The sequence below is a fragment of the Populus alba genome, chromosome 1 (assembly GCF_005239225.2).
Source record: "Populus alba chromosome 1, ASM523922v2, whole genome shotgun sequence".
NCBI lineage: Eukaryota > Viridiplantae > Streptophyta > Magnoliopsida > Malpighiales > Salicaceae > Populus > Populus alba.
Window position 1 is genome coordinate 9,450,668 of NC_133284.1, and position 19,196 is coordinate 9,469,863.

The 19,196-nt window shown below is 33.7% G+C and overlaps 3 protein-coding genes and 1 pseudogene across 3 annotated transcripts; 2 read left to right on the forward strand and 2 right to left on the reverse strand.

Annotated features, from left to right (window-relative positions):
• The first annotated feature begins 966 nt into the window (after positions 1-966).
• Positions 967-2,830, forward strand: LOC118033712 (BTB/POZ domain-containing protein At5g41330). The gene has a single exon (XM_035038802.2). The coding sequence runs from the start codon at positions 1,188-1,190 to the stop codon at positions 2,622-2,624; it is 1,437 nt and encodes a 478-aa protein (XP_034894693.1). The 5' UTR covers positions 967-1,187; the 3' UTR covers positions 2,625-2,830.
• A 5,934-nt stretch (positions 2,831-8,764) lies between these two features.
• LOC118033711 (osmotin-like protein OSM34) lies at positions 8,765-9,807 on the reverse strand. The gene has a single exon (XM_035038801.2). The coding sequence runs from the start codon at positions 9,747-9,749 to the stop codon at positions 9,009-9,011; it is 741 nt and encodes a 246-aa protein (XP_034894692.1). The 5' UTR covers positions 9,750-9,807; the 3' UTR covers positions 8,765-9,008.
• Positions 9,808-11,764: 1,957 nt separating this feature from the next.
• On the forward strand, positions 11,765-16,122 carry LOC118033710 (DEAD-box ATP-dependent RNA helicase 47, mitochondrial-like; annotated as a pseudogene).
• Positions 14,833-15,932, reverse strand: LOC118033709 (CASP-like protein 4A4). The gene is made up of 3 exons (XM_035038800.2): positions 15,646-15,932; positions 15,310-15,445; positions 14,833-15,185 (listed from the first exon to the last, which is right to left on the reverse strand). The coding sequence occupies exons 1-3, from the start codon at positions 15,930-15,932 to the stop codon at positions 15,000-15,002; spliced, it is 609 nt and encodes a 202-aa protein (XP_034894691.1). The 3' UTR covers positions 14,833-14,999.
• Positions 16,123-19,196: the final 3,074 nt, after the last annotated feature.

Consider the following 19,196-nt stretch of genomic DNA (forward strand, 5'->3'; position numbering starts at 1 on the left):
GTATCATGAGATTTTCTCTTAAAAAGAATCACAAAATTTATTAATATGAAATAATAAAGGAGGGGCTTAAAACAGCACAAACTACATGAGGGATGCGAACATGTGGGTTCTGGTCAAATTCAAATGGTCAATATACCAACACCAGCTGGAATTTTCCTATATATATATATATATGAACATGTGCAATAAGTTTAAAAATCACACGCAAAGCATTTCTCCTGCGTCACACGATGATCATGAGCCAAAATTATACATATTGAGAGAATATATATATATATATATATATATATATATATATATATATATATATATTTTAACGTTTAAAACTATTGTCGAGTTAGTTTTCTTACATCTCAATTGATTTAAATACTTTTCGGATCGCATTTACTTTGTAAATTAATGCAGGTTTTTTTTTTGGGTAAATTACTATCTCGAGGAAAACTTTATCGGTTTTTCACTGGACGACAATTGCTTTTTTTATTTTTAATAATTGCATTGAGTCTGGACGACATTAAAGAGACAAAAAATATTAATAATATTTAAAAATAAATCTTGAAAAATTAAAAAATAAATGTAATTCAAGATATTTAATTTTAAAAGACGGGATATTTATTTCCTATTGTATTTGTTATTTTGTTTTTATTAAAAATATATATATTTTTAATCCCGTTTTTCTATAAAAAATCAAAATTAATTGATTTTTTTTAAAGATTAAATTGACAAAAAAAAATAGAAATTAAATTAAAAAAATATAAAATTTTACATAATTTATTTATAGTAATATACGATAGGATGAAGAGTGGAATCTCGGATTATACTAGCTACGGGAAAGAGTTTCTTATAAGCAGGAAGCTGTGAAGGGACATGTCATATAAAGGGTGGTCTAACTTGGATGGCTGGCCCCACCAGTTAATTTTCAACCAAATTAAACCCTTAGACTAATAATAAGCATAGTTGACAGAAAGAAAAGTTTCTAGAGAGCAACCTTGCTCGCCACTCATGTTGACCAGACCCAAAAGGGCCAAAACCAAGCCTTGCTCGCCCTTGTATAATTAGCACAACCACCCTCACAACACATAACCTCCCCGCCACCTCCACAACCACCACAATCCCACCATCACCTCCTCAATCTTGGGATTCAAAGTTTCTTCTCAAAGGCATAGAAGAGATTACAAAATACAAGAGCAATGCCTACCTTCACAACCACAACTGTTATGTCCTCTCAAAGCAACAACCTTAGTCTCCACAAACTCAAGATTAACCCGAAAACACAATCAAACATAGTCACAATTAACGTTGGTGGGCGAATTTTTCAAACAACAGATCAAACCCTAACTCAAGCAGGTCCGAAATCCCTCCTTTCCCAACTCTCCGAGCTGAATCAACTCGTTCCCCATTTCATCGACCGAGACCCTGATTTATTCTCTATTCTCTTATCCCTCTTGAGAACCGGAAATCTCCCCTCGAAGGCCAAGTCTTACGATCTCCAAGACTTGATCGAAGAGTCAAAGTTTTACAAGATTGAGTCTTTATTAGTCAATTCTCTCTCGAACCCGTCTCAATTTGATCCTTTTAACCTCCAAAAAACCGTAATTTTACCCTTGAACAGCCGAGACACGGCGTCAGCGATTACCACGACACCGTACGGTTCCTTGCATGTGTCTCATGGTAGCAAGATCACATCTTTTGATTGGTCATTGCAGAACAAGTCAACAGCTTTAACCCAATTCACTGCAATTGATTCCATGTTAGCGATTTCCCCAAACTTGGTTGCTGTTGGGGCCACTGATTTCTCGGGGTTGCAAATTCTTGATCTAGAGAAAAAGGGATTAGTTTTAGAGACATTGAATTGGGAGAATATGACTAAATCAGGGTCAACAGTACAAGCAATTGGGTCATCTAATGATTTGTTGTTTACGAGTTTCGAATCAACTAGGCGAAACTCGAATTCAATAGTGGTTTATGATTTAAAGACTTTATCGCCAGTTACTGAGATTGGTCATTATGAAATATTTGGTGCTGATTTGGATTCTGCTATACCGGCCACGAAATTGAAGTGGGTAGAGAGTTATAATTTGGTAATGGCATCGGGGTCTCATAGTGGACCGTCAGGTGTGTTAGGGAATGTGAAGTTTTGGGATATAAGGAGTGGATGTGTGGTTTGGGAGTTCAAGGAAAAGGTTGATTGCTTTTCAGATGTTACTGTTTCAGATAATTTGTCATCAATATTTAAAGTTGGAGTGAATTCTGGGGAGGTATTTTATGCAGATTTGAGGAAGCTAGGGAGTGAGGTTAATGATTCGTGGGTTTGTTTAGGTGATGAGAGGAAGGTGGGGAATGTGAGGAAAGAGGGGGTTGGGTGTAAGATTGAGGCTCATGGGAATCAAGTGTTCTGTAGTAAAGGTGGTGATATTGAGCTTTGGTCTGAGGTGGTGATGGATTCGTCAAAGAAGAGAGAAGAGGGATTGCCGGAAAGGGTGTTTAGGAAGAATTTGATGGGTAGAGTGAAGGATATGGGAGGGTCAAGGGTAACTAATTTGGCTTTTGGAGGGGACAGAATGTTCGTGACGTGGAAGGATCAGCAGTCTGTTGAGGTTTGGCAAAGTTCTGTAATGGGATCTTGATTTAAAAAGGGGGCTAGTTTGGCATTTCTGGATTAATTGTAAGACTGCACATTACTTTTTGAAAGTTGGCAGTATCTTATTTATTTTTTTGTATATTAGGGGTTTGTTGCTGTTTTAGGGCTTAGTTTGTTTGATAGTTTATATATTTGTAAATGGCCTTGTATTTTATCAAGTCTATAAATGTCTATTAATGATCAGTTCAGTGAGATTAGTACGAGGAAATCAATTTGTTGTTTCTGCTTTAATTAATATGCATATGATTACCAATGAGAATATGTTTACCTGAGTTCCTTAGTTTTGAACTGCAACACAATATTCAAATGTAGGAGTTTGAATGTCTGTTTTTACCATATCAGAATCCGAAGTGATCATGATTTCTGCTCGTTTTTCGAAATTGACTTTGGGATTTCATCAATGATCAATGTAAAATTGCACTATCTATCAGTGTTTCAATTTCATGGATCAACATCACTTTAGCCGAATTCTTCCTGACTTTACTCCTTTCAATGCTACCAGGAGCAAAATATTCGACCTTTTATCTCCAAATGGTTTTATAAACCAATAATTTGATTTATCTATTTTTTCTTATCCTTGCATCTTTGATTTCTGTTTGGAGTTCTAAACATTGTTGGTATTATGGTATTACTTCTTAATGCATGCCTCACTACTACTAGTCTAAAAGCCTTTTGATGCATTTATATGGAAAGTGAAGAGTAGACATGATTGCATGAACTCTAAAGGACACACCGTTTGACAGTAAGAGCACAACAAAATTGGCAACATAAGCTAGAGTTGGGATGATGTTAAACTATTGAAATAAGTTTTTATTATTTCAGGACCTGGTTGTTGTTACCATTTTTCAGGAATAGGTTGTTGTTCTACTGGTTAAAAAAAAAGAAAAGGGACGAGGTTGTCATATTATAGCATGATTTTGCTTTATTTCAAGTGTGGATTTAACTAAATATTGGTTCAATGTCTTCATTTTCTTTTGAAAGAACTAATTTTTTGGTCACCTTGCTCTAGTCCCGAGTTGACTACTGGAAGACCTTAATTGTGGTTACCTTCTACACCCCCTCTTCTAGTATGATTTGCCTTTTTACATTCAATGCTTTGAATTTTAAACCAGAATGGGATAAAATATGTGGAAAAACAGAAAGATTCACAGGTTTGATGGCACCAGTTTTGAAATCTTCTGGTTTGAGTCACTGGGTCATCAGTTAGTGCTTGGATGATTCGTCATTTTGCTTTCAAAATTGTGAATGATGTTAGTTTTGTTTATTGATGATCGTCTTAGATAAGATATGACGCATCTTTAAATATAACCAGTTTTGAAGCATATGCATCATGTTTTCTCTTACCAATCCCATTCATTCATATTTACACAAAGAATCATGTAATTTTTTTTCTTAGTATGGTCACCTGAGAACAGCATTTATCATGTCTTCTTTACCTTACGTACTGATTTCCTCCTTGGCCTTTCTCTGTTTTTATTCATTTAGAAGGATATGCATCATGTTTTCTCTTACCAGCTCCGTTCATGTAGCAATTGATGTCTGATGAAATGTCCTCATAAAGAATTATAAATCTTTCTGTCTAATAACTGTTTGAGTATAATATTTACCATGTCTTCTTAAGCGTCTGTATTTCTCTTTTACACTCTTCATTCTTGAATGAAGTTTTACTAACTTAATATTTTTCTTCTTGGCGTTCTCTCCTTTATGGTATTCCTCTAATGACCTAAATTTATCTACTATCTTGCCCTTCTCTGTTTTGCAGTCTGCAAATTAGCTGTATATAAATCCGAACTGGGCTTACAGGCATTGGAAGTGTAGAAAGTACATTCCAAACCTTTTAACATCTTTCATCCAATGATTTAATTTGCTTGGTTATCTCACTTTGTTACATTTTGGGTTTCTATGGAGCCAGACAGAAGTCCTTGTCTTCAATTAAGTTGACATAGTAATTGTAACCTTACATATATTTATGCTATATTGCCAAATTGCTCCAAAGAGATAGCTCAGTGGGAACCTGCAGCAGCTTTAAAGCTCCCTGTTAAGAGGTCGGAAGCTAAAACCATTCGCATCTGGGAAGCTGGGAGGATGATAATCAGTGAATAAGTGTGATTTTATTATCAAATCATGAATAAATAGGTAGGTCTGTGGATAAAAAATGTATAATCAGTGAGTAAGCTCCAACTTCACTGCTCTGCTTACTATTTCCAGATACTTTGAGTTAATAGAAAGTGTAAAACCGGTCGCACCCCCATAGGTACACACACACACACAAACGTCTTACATTTTTTTTTTTTTTTTTTTTTGTCATAGGAGGTCTCTGTAGTACCTTTCCTGCTTCCTTTTTATGATAGGAAATGTTCTTGGCACCACATCAAGAGTCTCAAATTCTGACTGATAAGGATTTCAAATTTTCCTCACTTCATAAGATCAACTAGGCTCTGCAGCCCCCTAATGTTAGACACCTCAAACGAGACCTAAAAGTCTAACGATTGGGAAGGAATGAAGGCCAGGACTATCTGGCATAAGACTCGGATCGAGGATCTAATCTGTCTGTGGCTCCATTGCACCATTTCTGTCCATTCCCAAGCCATCACCAGCTTGGGTGGCTTGTTATTTCAAGCAGGGATGGGATGCGTGTCTATATACATATAAGTGAAGTTTTTCCCTCCTTTTCTGAATTGCGATAAGCTCTAACATGAATTAAATTATCTATGCGCTTGGAACACGTATTTCCTCTTCATGCAACAGTACTAGATTTTCTGTCATCCATTTTCATCATGGCGTTTCACGTCACGCTAAATGTTATTCTGGAGATTCTTTGCTTGCTTTAAAATGTCTAACCCCTCGGAATGTCAACAAGATATATTTATGTTTCTTCATCCAACCAAATCTAAACCTCATAAATTTTATTGGAACAAAAGCAGGCCTCACTGCAAAACAAGCTAGATAGCTTAGGATTAGGAATGATCTCTACTTCGAACATAAATATAATGGAGATGCAGAGAGAGAGAGAGAGAGAGAGAGAGAGAGATGCAATATCTTCGTGTATTTGTGTGTATCTGTGAAAGAGAGACCATATTGGAAGGCAGGTAAAGATATAGCAGACACCAGAGCCAAAGAGTTATTGTTAAAACCTGCAAACTATGCCATGCCAACCATGTCTAAATGCTACTTTTGTTTTGCACTCCTATCAAGCACAATATCACATCAATCACCGAAAAAACAGGGCAAATAAAAGAATTCCTTGAGAATTTTAAAATAAAGCCTTGACTTTTTCAACACCCCCTTGAAATTTGTAATCGTTTCACAGCTATCCTGTTTCATATGTTTTTTCTTCATAGCAGTATAATTCTTTGGGAGTTTTAAAATAATGCCATAACTTTCTCTACCCTTGAAATTTGTAATTGTTTCACAATTATCCTCCATAGATTTAATATCTCAATTAAAATAAATATAAGTCTTTTTTTTCAGAAAGAAAAGTATTTTTTTAGTAAGAAAATGGTAATTTCATTATACTAAATAAAGTATAAATACATTACCATTACATCATTATTTTCATACTACGTTCAGAGAAAATATAATTTATTGTTTGTGTCATAACCTGTTTTTGACTTCTAATTTCTAAATACATTTTCAAAATATAAAATTCTTTCAAGAATATGCTTGCAATGAAGTTCAATTAGTTTTCGTCTATTTTGTATTTTCATCTATTTTTGTAAATAATAAAAAGAGAAAGTAAAAGAATTTGAGTGAAATGAGAGGAAAGAAAGAAAAAGGAACTAAAGTGATTAAGGACCAAACAATATATAATGGGAGATCATGAAAAAAAAGAAAATTAAAATAATAGGAGAATCAAGCAAAATTAAAAAAAATAATCTAAAGAGATTGTAGTTGAATAAGGAAATAATATAAAGATGTTTATTTTTCTAGCTTAGTTTTTTTTTTGTTTTTTTTTGTTTTTTATCTTTTAAGAGAATCATCTTTTAAGAGCTTTAAGTCAAACTTATAGTTATCCATGTTGTGAGAGGAATTGGAGTGTTTTATAACATATCTACTCCAAGAAAAAGAAATAAATTGGAGTATCAATGACTTAATCACCTTATTTTCATCCATTATAATTTGAGATTAAAACAAAAATATTTTATGTTATTTAATTCTTTAAATATTATATTATCTTATCAAGTCGTATCATCGATACTTATATTGTGTTTATCTTCATTTTGACTATATAGAAATTATTAAAAAAGATAAATTTTAATCCAATCAATTTTGTGGTATTTTGTGACATTGAAAAATTAAATTGTAAACGATGATCCATTAACCTTAACAATTGAAGAAGTAGATATATTTCGATATAATTTATCAATGATAACTATTAAAGATAATTTCTTTGATAATAATCAATGATTGATGCTTATTAATTTGTTTTAAATAAAATGTTGTGTAACATGTAATAATTATACATTGATGATGTTTTAATTATATATTTGATAAATTTCAATGGGATTGATTATGACTGTGATGATGAAACTACAAAGAAGCATAATGATATTTTGATAGACAGTGATAATATTAACTCAATTATATCATTTTTAATTCAAACTTTGCTTATATGGACATAAAAAAACTCAATATATACATTGTATTGAATTGAAGGTGTTGATGAGGATGTATTTATGTGTGATGCTTTGTATTTATGTGTGATGCATTGCTTTTGACGTGTGCTTTTGCATCAAACTTGAACTAAAATGCTGTGGGATCTTGGGATGTATTTGTTTCTTATTCTTTTGTAGACTTTTTAGGAACATGGATTAGTAGAAGAGATTTGTATTATTTATCTTTTGAACATGAGAGGATTAGTAGAGTGAAGAGTTGGAGATGGGAGGCAAGAGTATGGATAAGAGCAAGAGAACTCGCTTTCGAGTGAAATGGATTTCTCCATTATTTGTCGTCTGAAGAGTTTGAATCTCCGTTCTTGACTTTTCTTTCCATCGAAGCCAGCAGGATATGGAGCAAGCTGGGCGTCGATTTTTCAAGTCCGAATATCATCCATATAAACAAAGGATTAATTAATTTACGACGCTATTTACAAAAGCATTATAGCTTTTTCGTAGTGTAATTATGGTTATTTTTTAAATAATATTTTATACTAAAATATATATTAATGATGTTTTTTTATTTATTAAAAATTATTTTTAACATTAATAATTTTAAAAATACTAAAAATATATTAATTTATAAAACATAAATATTTTTAAAACATAAAAAAAATATACCATTAACTACAAGCACATGCAGAGTGTCGCTTTACCGAAAGCCATCATACTTGCACGGGACAGAGAGAGGTAATGCTCTGAAAGTTCAAAGTTGGGTAAAGAAGCCTTGCCTTGCCTAGCTACGCACCTCAAAGAGCGGAGAAAAGTACTAAAAGCTTGGCATAAAATGGCACCTGGCTAAGGATATTCCTTTTCGTTTATTTTTTTGTTAATTTGATTTTTTATATATATTGAGGTGATGGGTTTTTTTGAATACAGTGACAGCACTTGTACATCGTTTTCTAACATTACAAAAAATTTCAGCGCGGGACACCTGTATAGATTGAGACCGATTGAAATGGAGGAATAGCGCGTGGAATATTATTTGCCTTATCCATTCCTTCACTTCGCATGCAATGCATCTGCCTTATAATTTTGTTGGAGAAAACATGAATTGATGTGACAACATGGGAAAATAGTGCATGCAAGAGTAAATAAGATGGTGATCTTATCAGAGCCAGCGAGGAAATTAATAATAATAATAATAATAATAATTAATTAATTAATTAATACGGGAACCACCTATAAAGAAAATCTTTGGTTTATTTAATTACTTGTCAATGGGAACGAATTTGGTCACTAAAAATATGTGGCAACTTGGTCATGTCATCAAATTAAAGTAAACTCATAGAAAATATGGGGATGTAATTTATGATTAAATTTTAGATTTATATTTTAAAAATTACAAGTTTAACTAATTAAATTTCAAAGTTACAATAGTTAATTTTAGGATCTGATCTATAAAATTAGTTGAAATAAATATAAATTAGTAGAAACATGCACATTAATAATAAAAATAAACACAGCCATGTGATTAAACATTTCTTTATTTGACTGGAATTTTTATTACATCCCAGCACATGGAAACAGGCAAGAACAAAACACAGACTCGTTTTTTGTTCTTTTAGTAGGAAAAAGAAAAAGAAAAAGAAAAAAGAAAAAAGATACACACAGCCACACGTACATAATACACGGACCTCAATTCACCAGATTTTCAAGGCAACACATAATATTTATTATAAGTCAAGTCGTCAGCTATGTTCTTAGCTTCTTCCTTACTCTGCACGCTGTTCTTCAACCATCTCCAAGGGGAAATGAGGAGACCCCCGAGGGCAAAAGACAACCCTATAGTTGGTCCCGCCAGGGCATGTAAATGTGCTCGAAGGGTCATCCTGGGGATAGCTGTAAGAAGTAGGGCACCTATCCTTAAAAAACCTTGAGAAATAGGTAGGGCCACAGCTCCCCTGCCCATTAGTGCAGCAATATTCGTTAGTTTTGAACACAGTGCATGGGTTATTACACCCACCAGGAGCCCTCAATTCATTAGGACATTGCCCATTAATATCTGCTGTGCACAGAAGCGCTTGACACTTCCCTGAGCCACCGCTTGATGTTGGACTAAATTCCATAGGGATATTAAATCCATCAACAAGCGATATATCATAAAAATCCAAGTTACCAAACTGATTTAACGCATATTCTGCTAGAGTGTTGGGAGGGACACCCCAGCCCTTGCACTGTAGGCCACCGGTGCAATCCCCGGTTTGGCAACGACCCTGACCGCTACCATCAAAGTTACAATTTGTCCTGCCCCATATACGAGCCATGGACGTGCCGGCAGGCACGTTAAGATACCAAGTTTGGCCACGGTCTAGACGGCGCCCACCGCCAGGTGAGGCTGCCGCCCACACAGTGTAAGGGCAATTGTTTCGGATTTCAAAGGTGGCTGCATTAGTAGAGATGATGAGAAGGCTAAAGAGGAGGGAGGAGGTGAGAAATCTGGTTAAGTGGCTCATAGCTGATTACTGGATACCAGCTTATGTCAATCTGTGGTTTGATTCATGGTGTCATTTATGGTCTTTATATAGGGGAGGGGCGGCTTTTGGATTCCTATACATTATGGCAAGTGCACAGTATTAATTAATTTAGAAATAGGGCCGGCTGCGTGCCTGCCCGCCTTCCTAGCTATAAACTTTATTGATAAAAAGGAAAGGAAAAAAAAAATCAAAAGTTAGTTTGGTGGTTGAAAAAATATGTTTGTTGCTTTGATTTTTTTTTTTTTTATATCTAAAGTATAAATGAACGAGTGTTTGTTAGTGTGTTAGTTTTTATTTTTTAAAGTATTTTTTATTTATAAATATATTAAAATAATATTTTTTTAAAAATTATTTTTAATATCAGTGTATTAAAATTATTTAAAAATATAAAAAATTAATTTTAAACAAAATAAAATTTAAATTTTACTTAATCTTCATTTCGAAAAAGCAAAGGGCTAAATTTATCTGAATACAATAAACCAACGTGCAGGTGTATTCTTAAACTCATTCTAAAAAAAGATTTTTTTTGTTACATATTCTAAAAAAGAAAAGATTTAATATCATAAATATGCAAGTTGAATGGATAATATTTCTTGAATAAAAAGAAAAGCTAGGAAATCATTAGGGGAGCGTGAAGTTGCCTCTTCTTAATCAACTGTTAACCCACATACAGTGTATCGATAGAAAGTGGTTGGTATCATCATGTAGACTTTTCTCACGTGAATACGTGTCTTAAAATGTGTCCTACACACTACTTCAACTCTCCTTCTTTGTTTTTTTTTTTTTTGTTTTTGTTTTTTTTTTAAATATTTTTAAAAATTATTATATTTTTTATCTGTTTTAAATTATTTTTTTATTTTAAAAATATTTTTGATTTTTTTAATCATAAAAATAATTTTTTTAAAATAAAAAATATTATTTCTAAATAAAAATATTTTAAAAAATAATTGTTATTATAATACCAAAATAAATATAAAGAAAAAAGTTCACCAATTATATCAATAAATATAAATTTTCATTTTGAGTTATTAAGATAACAGTACTATTTTCTCTCTACTTAAAATTCCGGGACAAATGAAGATTTAAAAAAAAAAAAAAAAGCTTAGAATTGAAGAAAGGAGCCGAAGAAAAGAAAGAATGGAGGTGAAGAGAGGAAAAATGAGGTTGAAAAAAACCAAAAGTCTGCAACTTTTTTTTTTTCAAGATAATTACAATTTTTTTTATATTTATTTTGACTCGTTTAATGTTTTCAATAAAAAATTTAAGAAAATTATTGTTGGATTCGGTGGTCAACGAAAATATATTTTAATTTTTATATTTAATGAATATAAATCCGCACTGTTTTCTTATAAACTCATTTTATCTCTCTTCCAAATACAATATCTCTCTGCATTGTCTATCTCTCTCTAAACATACAAAACAGCAATATTTTTGTTTTTTCTACTTAATCTCTTCGTATAAATATGGGGAGCTGAAAACTTCTTGCCGGTGTTATTTTATTCAATTTTTTTGAAATCATAAAAACCCCGTGTTTTGATAAATTAGACTGCGTTTGTTTGGCAACCAGTTTTACGCCAAGTTTGCGGTGCAATAAACAGACACAGTAAGGTGATTAATAACAAATTAAATTGTATTTTGCACCGTGGAATCTTCCAAAAACTTAAATTTTAAATATAGTTTTTGTAAAGTATTTTTTATATGTTTTTAAAATTAAATTCTGTAAATTTATATTTATTTTTGTATTTTAAAAGTGTTTTTAAAAAATTTTAATTTTTTTTACTTTAAATTAATATTCTATTTTAACATGCTGATATAAAAATATTTTTTTTAAATAAAAAAAATTATTTTAATATATTTATAAATAAAAATATTTAAAAAAACAACTGTAAGTACACTTTTAAATATAATTATTAAATATTTTATATATTATTTTTTTACTATATATAAATTTAAATTACAATTTTTATCAATCACGCTAACTATAATTTTTTAAAATTTACTTTTCCTAAATTACAATCACGAAAACTACCTTAAAAACAATCACAAACTCTGAAGATTACTACGGATGAGCAGCTATGATGAGCTTAGCAGGGAGCTTGCTATGATGAGCAGCTATGATCAGCTTGCTATATTTTATTCAATTTTTATTCACTAGATACTTTCAAGTTGAGCAGCTATGATGAGCTTCGCAGGGAGCTTGCCTGCTTGTTTCGCCTAGAAGGGTATATTCTTCTTTTGATTTGTATCTTGCCAGGAAAATTTGTTTCCTCGGCATTTCATAAATTGCCACAGCTTGCTCTGAGAGGCAGTGATTGTTTACTTTTATGATGATTATGAAACAAATTCAACAAGTTTCGGCATTCTTACCCATGGGTTCAATTGGGGGATGCTTTGATATAAACCTATCTTTCATAACTAAGCGGCATTGTAGCAAGCAGAGAAGATAGCTTTGGTTAAGGAAGGAAGGCTATGGATAAAGCACTAGTAGTAGATCTAATAACTATGTCCCTTGTAACAGATTGCTTTCTTCTTGTTCTTTGCCATAACGCCCATTCTGGGATGAGTTGGAAAAAGAATTCCACACCTAAACCTAGTCCCATTCCAAGACTACACTTTCTTTTGTTTTGAATCCTACTAGGATACCTGGCTTGCCCCCGGTTGCTATGTTTCTCCAAGGTTTAATCTCAACTTTTCTGGCCTTTTCAAATAGAACTTGTGAAGAAAAAAAAAAAAGAAGCTATTTTAATTGACCTTTTCGAATAGAACAAGGAAGAGTTGAAACGGTGAAAATTGATTTTGGATGTACTATTATGAATCCTTTGGTTCTTTTCTTTCCTAAAACAGTAGAAAAAAAGAACACCAATGATGCCCCTAATTGTTCGATGAAATGTCTAAAAGTAATTTGTGTTGATGAAATCATAGATGACATTATTGTAATTATAAATTATAGATGGCATTTTTTATTATTTTGATAAATATAATGATAAATTTATAAATAATTAGATTTTTTTGTTGATTTTTTTTAGGATATTAAGTGTTAACGTTTATATAAATTTCAGAAATATAATCGTTATTTCTCAGGCCTTGGATGGATATGAGTCACTCTTTCGTTGTTGTATTTTCTTTCACTTATGACGCTCATACCCTGTTTGTCAAAATGCCTCAGCCAATTGGACTTTTATAGCTATTAAGAAACCAAAACGAAAACGTTTACGACTTATTTGAAGGTCAAGTTTATTTTCATCATTCTGATTTTGATTTTGTTGCTGTCTACTTAAAATGCAGCTTGAAGGAAAGGGCTTCTCTCTCTTCGAAGGCTCTGACAGTATTTGCTTAAGATGTCACCTGTGTGAGACTTTATCGATTGTTCAAATATTAATCTCTGCTTGGTTCAACTCTAGCAAAGATGCCATCATCAGTATCACCGCGGTTGCTCTTTCTTGTTGGGGAGTCATGGAGTTATCTTTTGGTTCTATCTCGGCTTTTTGTCAACGAAGTGTGTCGTATTGACAGGGACAAACACGCACCTCTCACTCTTGCAAATCTTGGATTTAATACCGAGTTTGGAACAACTACCAAAAATAAAAGAAATAAACCTGAGAATCTGAAAGTGAATTATCCGAATGAAGCACCGAAAAGTAGAACGAAGGCGGTTGGAAGCAACAAAACTAGAGTCGGTTCCATTTGCTCCGAAGTCATTTTCTGAGCTTGGCCTTCCTTCGCCGTTGATAGAAAGGTTAGAGAGTGGACGATTTAATGTTCCAACTAATGTTCAATCTGCAGCAATCCCGACTATTCTCAAGAACCATGATGTTGTCATACAATTATATACTGGGTTAGGGAAGACACTTGCATATGTACTTCCTATACTGTGTGAAGTTGGACCTCTGAAGAATAAATCTTCAAGTGGCGATAAAGAAACTCGGAGAAAAACAGGCATAGAAGCAGTGATTGTGGCGCCGTCTAGAGAGCTAGGTATGCAAATAGTGAGAGGGGTTTAGAAGCTGTTAGGACCTGATAACATGAGTGGTTCAGCAACTTGTACTGGTCAAGACAGAAAGAAGATTTAAAGAAAAACAAGCCATTGATTGTTTAGGGTACACCTGGCAGGATTGCAGAGATTAGTGCAGCTGATAAACTTCATACCCGTGGTTGTCATTTTTTGGTCTTAAATGAAATTGATGAGCTTCTTTCATTTAACTTCCTGGAACTGTTAATCTGTCCAGGCCTATTTCTAATTCAAGCTCAGACTCAAATCTCCAGCCACGGGCAACAGTACAGAGCCTTCCTCCAGCATCCAAACGCTATTTTGCACCGCAAGGTTGGTACTCTGAGAAGAAGTGTTCATGCAATGGATGCGCAGTATGTGATAGCCTTCATGAACCATACAAGGCACTAAAAGATGGTGTCTTCAAACTAGAGGCTCGTGTGATGAAAAATGCAGAGCTCCATGGAGATCTTGGCAAGCTTGGTAGGTCGACAATTTTAAAGAAATTTAAAAGTGGGCAGGAGAGAGTTCTCATAACGAATGAACTTGCAGCAAGGGGTCCGGGTGTTCCGGAGTGTGATCTTGTTGTCAATCTTGACTTGCCTACGGACTCAATTCATTATGCACATCAAGCTGGCAGGACTGGCCGGCTTGGTAGGAAGGGCACTGTGGTGACAATTTGCGAGGAGCCAGAAATGTTTGCTGTGAAGAAACTGCAGAAGCAGCTTGGGGGCTGTATCCCTGCATGCGAGTTTAAAAAGGGCAAGCTTGTTGTCACTGAAGAAGAGAAGAAACATGCGGAGGCCTTGAGGTGATGGACAGATTATTTCCATCAAGATAACGGGTATGTTTTATGGCATAGTCAATCCCTGCTGTTTTCTTAAGCAGCTTTTTGCAGCTAGATTATGTTGAATTTGAAGTTTATTATGAGATATTCAGTTCTTAGAGCTTAAAGTAATAGTAAACACTTATAAAGCCTATGATTATGACCTTCATGTAAAATAGCTAAAAATCAACTCATCTATTAATCCAGTAGTAACAACCTAGCACCCAATCATGTTTAACCTGGGAAAAAAGAGGAAGGAAAATGATTGTATTTCATATGATTGAAGAAGCAGCAGAGCATGATATTACACCGGGCATGCCCATAAAGGGGGTTCCTTTTCTATTACATGCGAAATCGGAGATGATTTGTTGTGGTTCAGAGAGAAAGCTAGGATTTTAAGCAGGCACGAGATGCGTCACCAGATGATTCTCTTGCATAGCTTGTAGCCTGATAACAGAGTGCATATCACAATGACAAGGAAAGTCACAAACGACACGATTGCGGAAATGATGACCGCCTTCAAGATCGATGCAGTTTTATCAATCTGTTGGATGGACACTATTGCTACCGAACTAGAAGAGATCAGAAGATAGCCTGCCACCTTTAAATGCTTACAAAAAGATTAGTAATCGGGGAACTGTATTTTCCTGATAGGGACAAAAGGCCAAAAACATTGAGAGAGGAATTAGAAGGATTGTTTTAAGCTTCTATGAAACTGCACTTACTTGATCAAGAATGAAGCTCATGTAGTCCGAGAACATGTCTGAGATGAGGATGCCTCTTTGTGCAATGTCCCAAATACCTTTGAAGAGTTGGAAAGCAGAATAAACGAACACCAAAACAGATGCAATGAAGCAGTACCTACATAAGGAAGTAGAGTGATCAGATTATTATTTGTTGACACATAATTCGTAATATGAAAATAAAATACCATAGAGTGATCATATTTATTTCTTGCTTTTGATTTGTGGGTTGCTGAATTTTTGTTTTGTTTAGAGCTCCTCATTAGTGAAAATATGGAAACTAAAATTTCAGAACTTTTGGTATAGGGCTACACTTACAGCAATTCTGAGTAGTCAGCGAAGCTAGAAGGACGTGGGCTACCCTTCTTGGATGATGAAGCAGCCAGGGAAAGTGCAGAGACGAAGGAGAACACAAGTGCCAAGAATCGAAGGATGAGATTGGAAAGGTAAACGGGAGGTCTAGTGCTCAATCGTGCGGAGGCATCTGAGAAAGAGAATGGTGAAGGTGTTGGGAATGGTTGTTGCGATTGAGAATTGGCTGATACAGGCGACACAGCAGCCATGGGTCTGCAAGCAACAACAAACATCTCTCCTTCCTGCTTCATTTTTTTAGTTTGCTGTCCAAGTCCAACTGCTCCTTCCTTTAAAGAAATGGTTCCTCAAACTGCTTCCAGTGGTTTTTTCTATGTTTTTTAGGAGGAGGTGGGGGGGAGGCTTCAAAATCAACTTTGCTTTTAAGCTTGGTTCTTACAACACTCTCATCTTCAGTGTGTTTTTGTTATATTATTCATGGAATTTCCAGGAAGAGTTAGGTATTGATGGAAAAGTTAAAAACGGACTGTATACTATATAGTTGACCATTAAGAATAAAGAATAATAAATAAATGAGCTAGCAATGTACTGCAGCCTGTGAAATAAAAACAGTGGACTCGTATAATGTTTTTTTTTTTTTTTTTGGTTTTTTTTTCTTCTGGTTTTCTACTTTTTTTAAAGAATTTTACATTGAGATTAATAATTTATTTTGATTTTTTTATAAGATTATCATGATTTAAAAAAAAATATTATAATATTGAGTGGTGATTGTCTTTGTGAAAAAAAAATTCAATTTTATTATTTGTAAGAAATTGAAAATGAGAGTATTAGAATTAAAACAAAGAAAAAATGGCACCTCTTTTCTTTTTAAGAAAATTGTGGTGTAACTCTAGTCCATTTTATTTTTTAGGTTTATTGATTTTTTTAAAATATTTTTAATTGTATCTTTCAATATTGTGTTTAGTGATATTTTCAAAAAAAAAATCTTATCCCTTTAATTTGGAAATTAAATGGTTTAGTTTGTTTTATTTATTTATTTACATTGTAGTCTCTAAATTTAAAAAGAAAAAGAGAACCTTGTTAGAAAACAGCAAAAGAGAGAAAGAGTTCAGTTGGTTGGATTTCAATGACAAAAATAATCAAATTTGATGTTAATATTTTTCTTTATGAGAGGAGTGTCAGTGAGGTCTTTTTGGATTTTCATGTTGCTAGAAAAGGTCGATCGGGATGGTCCCTTATTTTATTTTTATTTTGTATTTTTAAACTGTTTTTTGAGTTTTTTAAAATTATACATTGTTGGCACACGTCAACTCTTGCGTAGTCAACTTTAATTGTTGTATTAAAGAATCCTAAACTTGTTGCAAGTAACGATAATGAAACATTAAGAAACTGGGATGGGAAAGGAAGAGTGACACACAGGTTATACTAGTTCTGCCCAAAATGAAAAGGAGATAACGGTGACAGGTTATTCTGCGCAACTTCCTTTCTGTTTTTATTTTATTTTTGACAGTGAAGTTTGGATTTTGATATGCTTTGCAGAGAGAGAGAGAGAGAGAGAGAGAGAGAGATTTCCAAGAACTAGATAGGAGGTCGCTGTGAGGGTGTGTGGCAAATAGTCCAACAATCCCACCGATCAGGTCAAAGTCGAAGTCATGTAAGACAAGCTCCCCGTAGTTACTGTGGTCAACCCATCAGCATTGTTCTCTGCACATCTCCTCCACGCCCGTATTTTGCCCTGAGAATCCATCACCGTAATTATAACAAAGGACCGACAGATTGGACTGAAACTGATGCTACAATTAGCTTGTGAAATTCAACAAGATAACCAAAATGATCGATTCAGATTTATAGCAGTCCATGGGCTACAGGTATTTTATTAAGCCTGCCATTGTTATTAGGAATGCAAAAGAGAAGATCCTTGTAAAATGTCAGGAAAAACGATGGGTTGAGAACATACTTCCAGCCAAGTTCTTTCTCAGCTTTCTCCGTAGGAGCATAACTTGACAGGGATTTTCTGAAAACAGAATTTATAGTGAATACTCTGACTAGCTGCATTTCTTTAAGAGAAGGAATGACAGGTGAGGAGAAGGAGCAGTCACCTGGTCAGAAGCTTTTTCAAATGCGCCATTACCATCCTTTGTGGGATAGTCATCACTGCATACATTAAGCTCAGGAAATCTGCCACCAGGTACTTGTTGTATGTAGGGCAGGTGATTGCTTGGGATACCCTTGGAATATTCCTCACCAAGTTTACCACTCTCATGAGCTCCCCAGCAGGGTTGAAGTATCTGAGTAAAATGATACTCCGTTCTGGTTCTGCCTTTTGAATACCTTGAGCAAATTCTTCAAGGAAAAGCTAGCAAGGAAAATACAAAAATGTACAAAAGGCAAAGAAACAGAACCATTTTGACATGAAGAAGGCCACCCCAACTCCAGCAGGTTAATCCAACTTCAAACATTAATCACAAGACTAGTGCAAATACAGGGGAAAAAGGGAATACAAGCAAAAGAAGATTTATACCTTGGTCCGTCCATAAGGATATATACATTGCCATTAGCTTGAAGTCCTCAACACATGGAGTTTTTTTCACTTGGCCACAAAAAGTTGCAGATGATGAGTTTTTTTTTAGAAGTCCTCAGCACATGAACTATAATGTAATTTTAGCTTTGAACCGGACCTGGTCCGGTTAGAATAGTGGAGAATATTTCTATTGTTCACGTGAACAATAAAAACATGCTCCATTGTTCACGGGTTTTCTCTGTACAAGAAGCAGTAAAGAGTTGCTTCTTGGTATTGTTCATGGGTTTTCTCTGTACAATAAGTAGTAAAGAGCAGCTTTTTGTAAATCTATGGCACAATCACAGTTGATGGTGGGCCCTACCAATAAGAAATTGTTTTTATTGCAATACCAAACAAATAATATTTATGATTGTGAGTGAACTTTACTTGCAGCTACAATACCAAATAGCACCTAAATAATATCTATAAACAACCAAATGTAATATATCAAAATATCAAAATCTTTGTTTATGCGACGGGAAAGCTTGAGTTATCTTTCAAACAATTAAACAAAAAATAAAAGTTACGATCCCTTTACAATCAAAAAAAGATTCAATAATTAATGTATGACCTTTAGGGCTAAAAACAGGTAGAATTCCTTTATTTTAAGAGGGTGAAAAAGTGATATGATTAAGCATCTATAACATTATTTTAAAAATACAAATAATAGTACATGATTTAGGGTTTTTTCTTTGATTTTTTTTACTATGCCTCTCAAGTCGACAAGATTATATCAAAGTAATCTTTATATAATTTAATTTAAAAAATTAAGATAATTATATAAACGAGATTTTTAAAATTTAAATTGTTGTTTAGAGTTTAATAACAATAATACGATTTAGATATTATTTTTTTTTACATTCCAAGCAACAAAAAAAAGTCAATAAACTAGTTAAGGACTAATCAAGTGTGAAATTATCAAATCAAGTTTAATATTTTTATTTACCGAAATTCGTTGTACACGGTTGTTATTGGGTAAGACCTTCAAAAGAGTTCC

What these genes read in the sequence shown, in the direction of transcription:
- LOC118033709 (XM_035038800.2), bottom strand. Translation starts at nt 15,932, where the DNA reads ATGAAGCAGGAAGGAGAGATGTTTGTTGTTGCTTGCAGACCCATGGCT. An exon ending in GCTGACTACTCAGAATTGCT is followed by an intron (nt 15,446 to 15,645) that starts GTAAGTGTAGCC and finishes TTCCTTATGTAG; the next exon opens with GTACTGCTTCATTGCATCTG. An exon ending in TGAGCTTCATTCTTGATCAA is followed by an intron (nt 15,186 to 15,309) that starts GTAAGTGCAGTT and finishes AAGCATTTAAAG; the next exon opens with GTGGCAGGCTATCTTCTGAT.
- LOC118033711 (XM_035038801.2), bottom strand. Translation starts at nt 9,749, where the DNA reads ATGAGCCACTTAACCAGATTTCTCACCTCCTCCCTCCTCTTTAGCCTT.
- LOC118033712 (XM_035038802.2), top strand. Translation starts at nt 1,188, where the DNA reads ATGCCTACCTTCACAACCACAACTGTTATGTCCTCTCAAAGCAACAAC.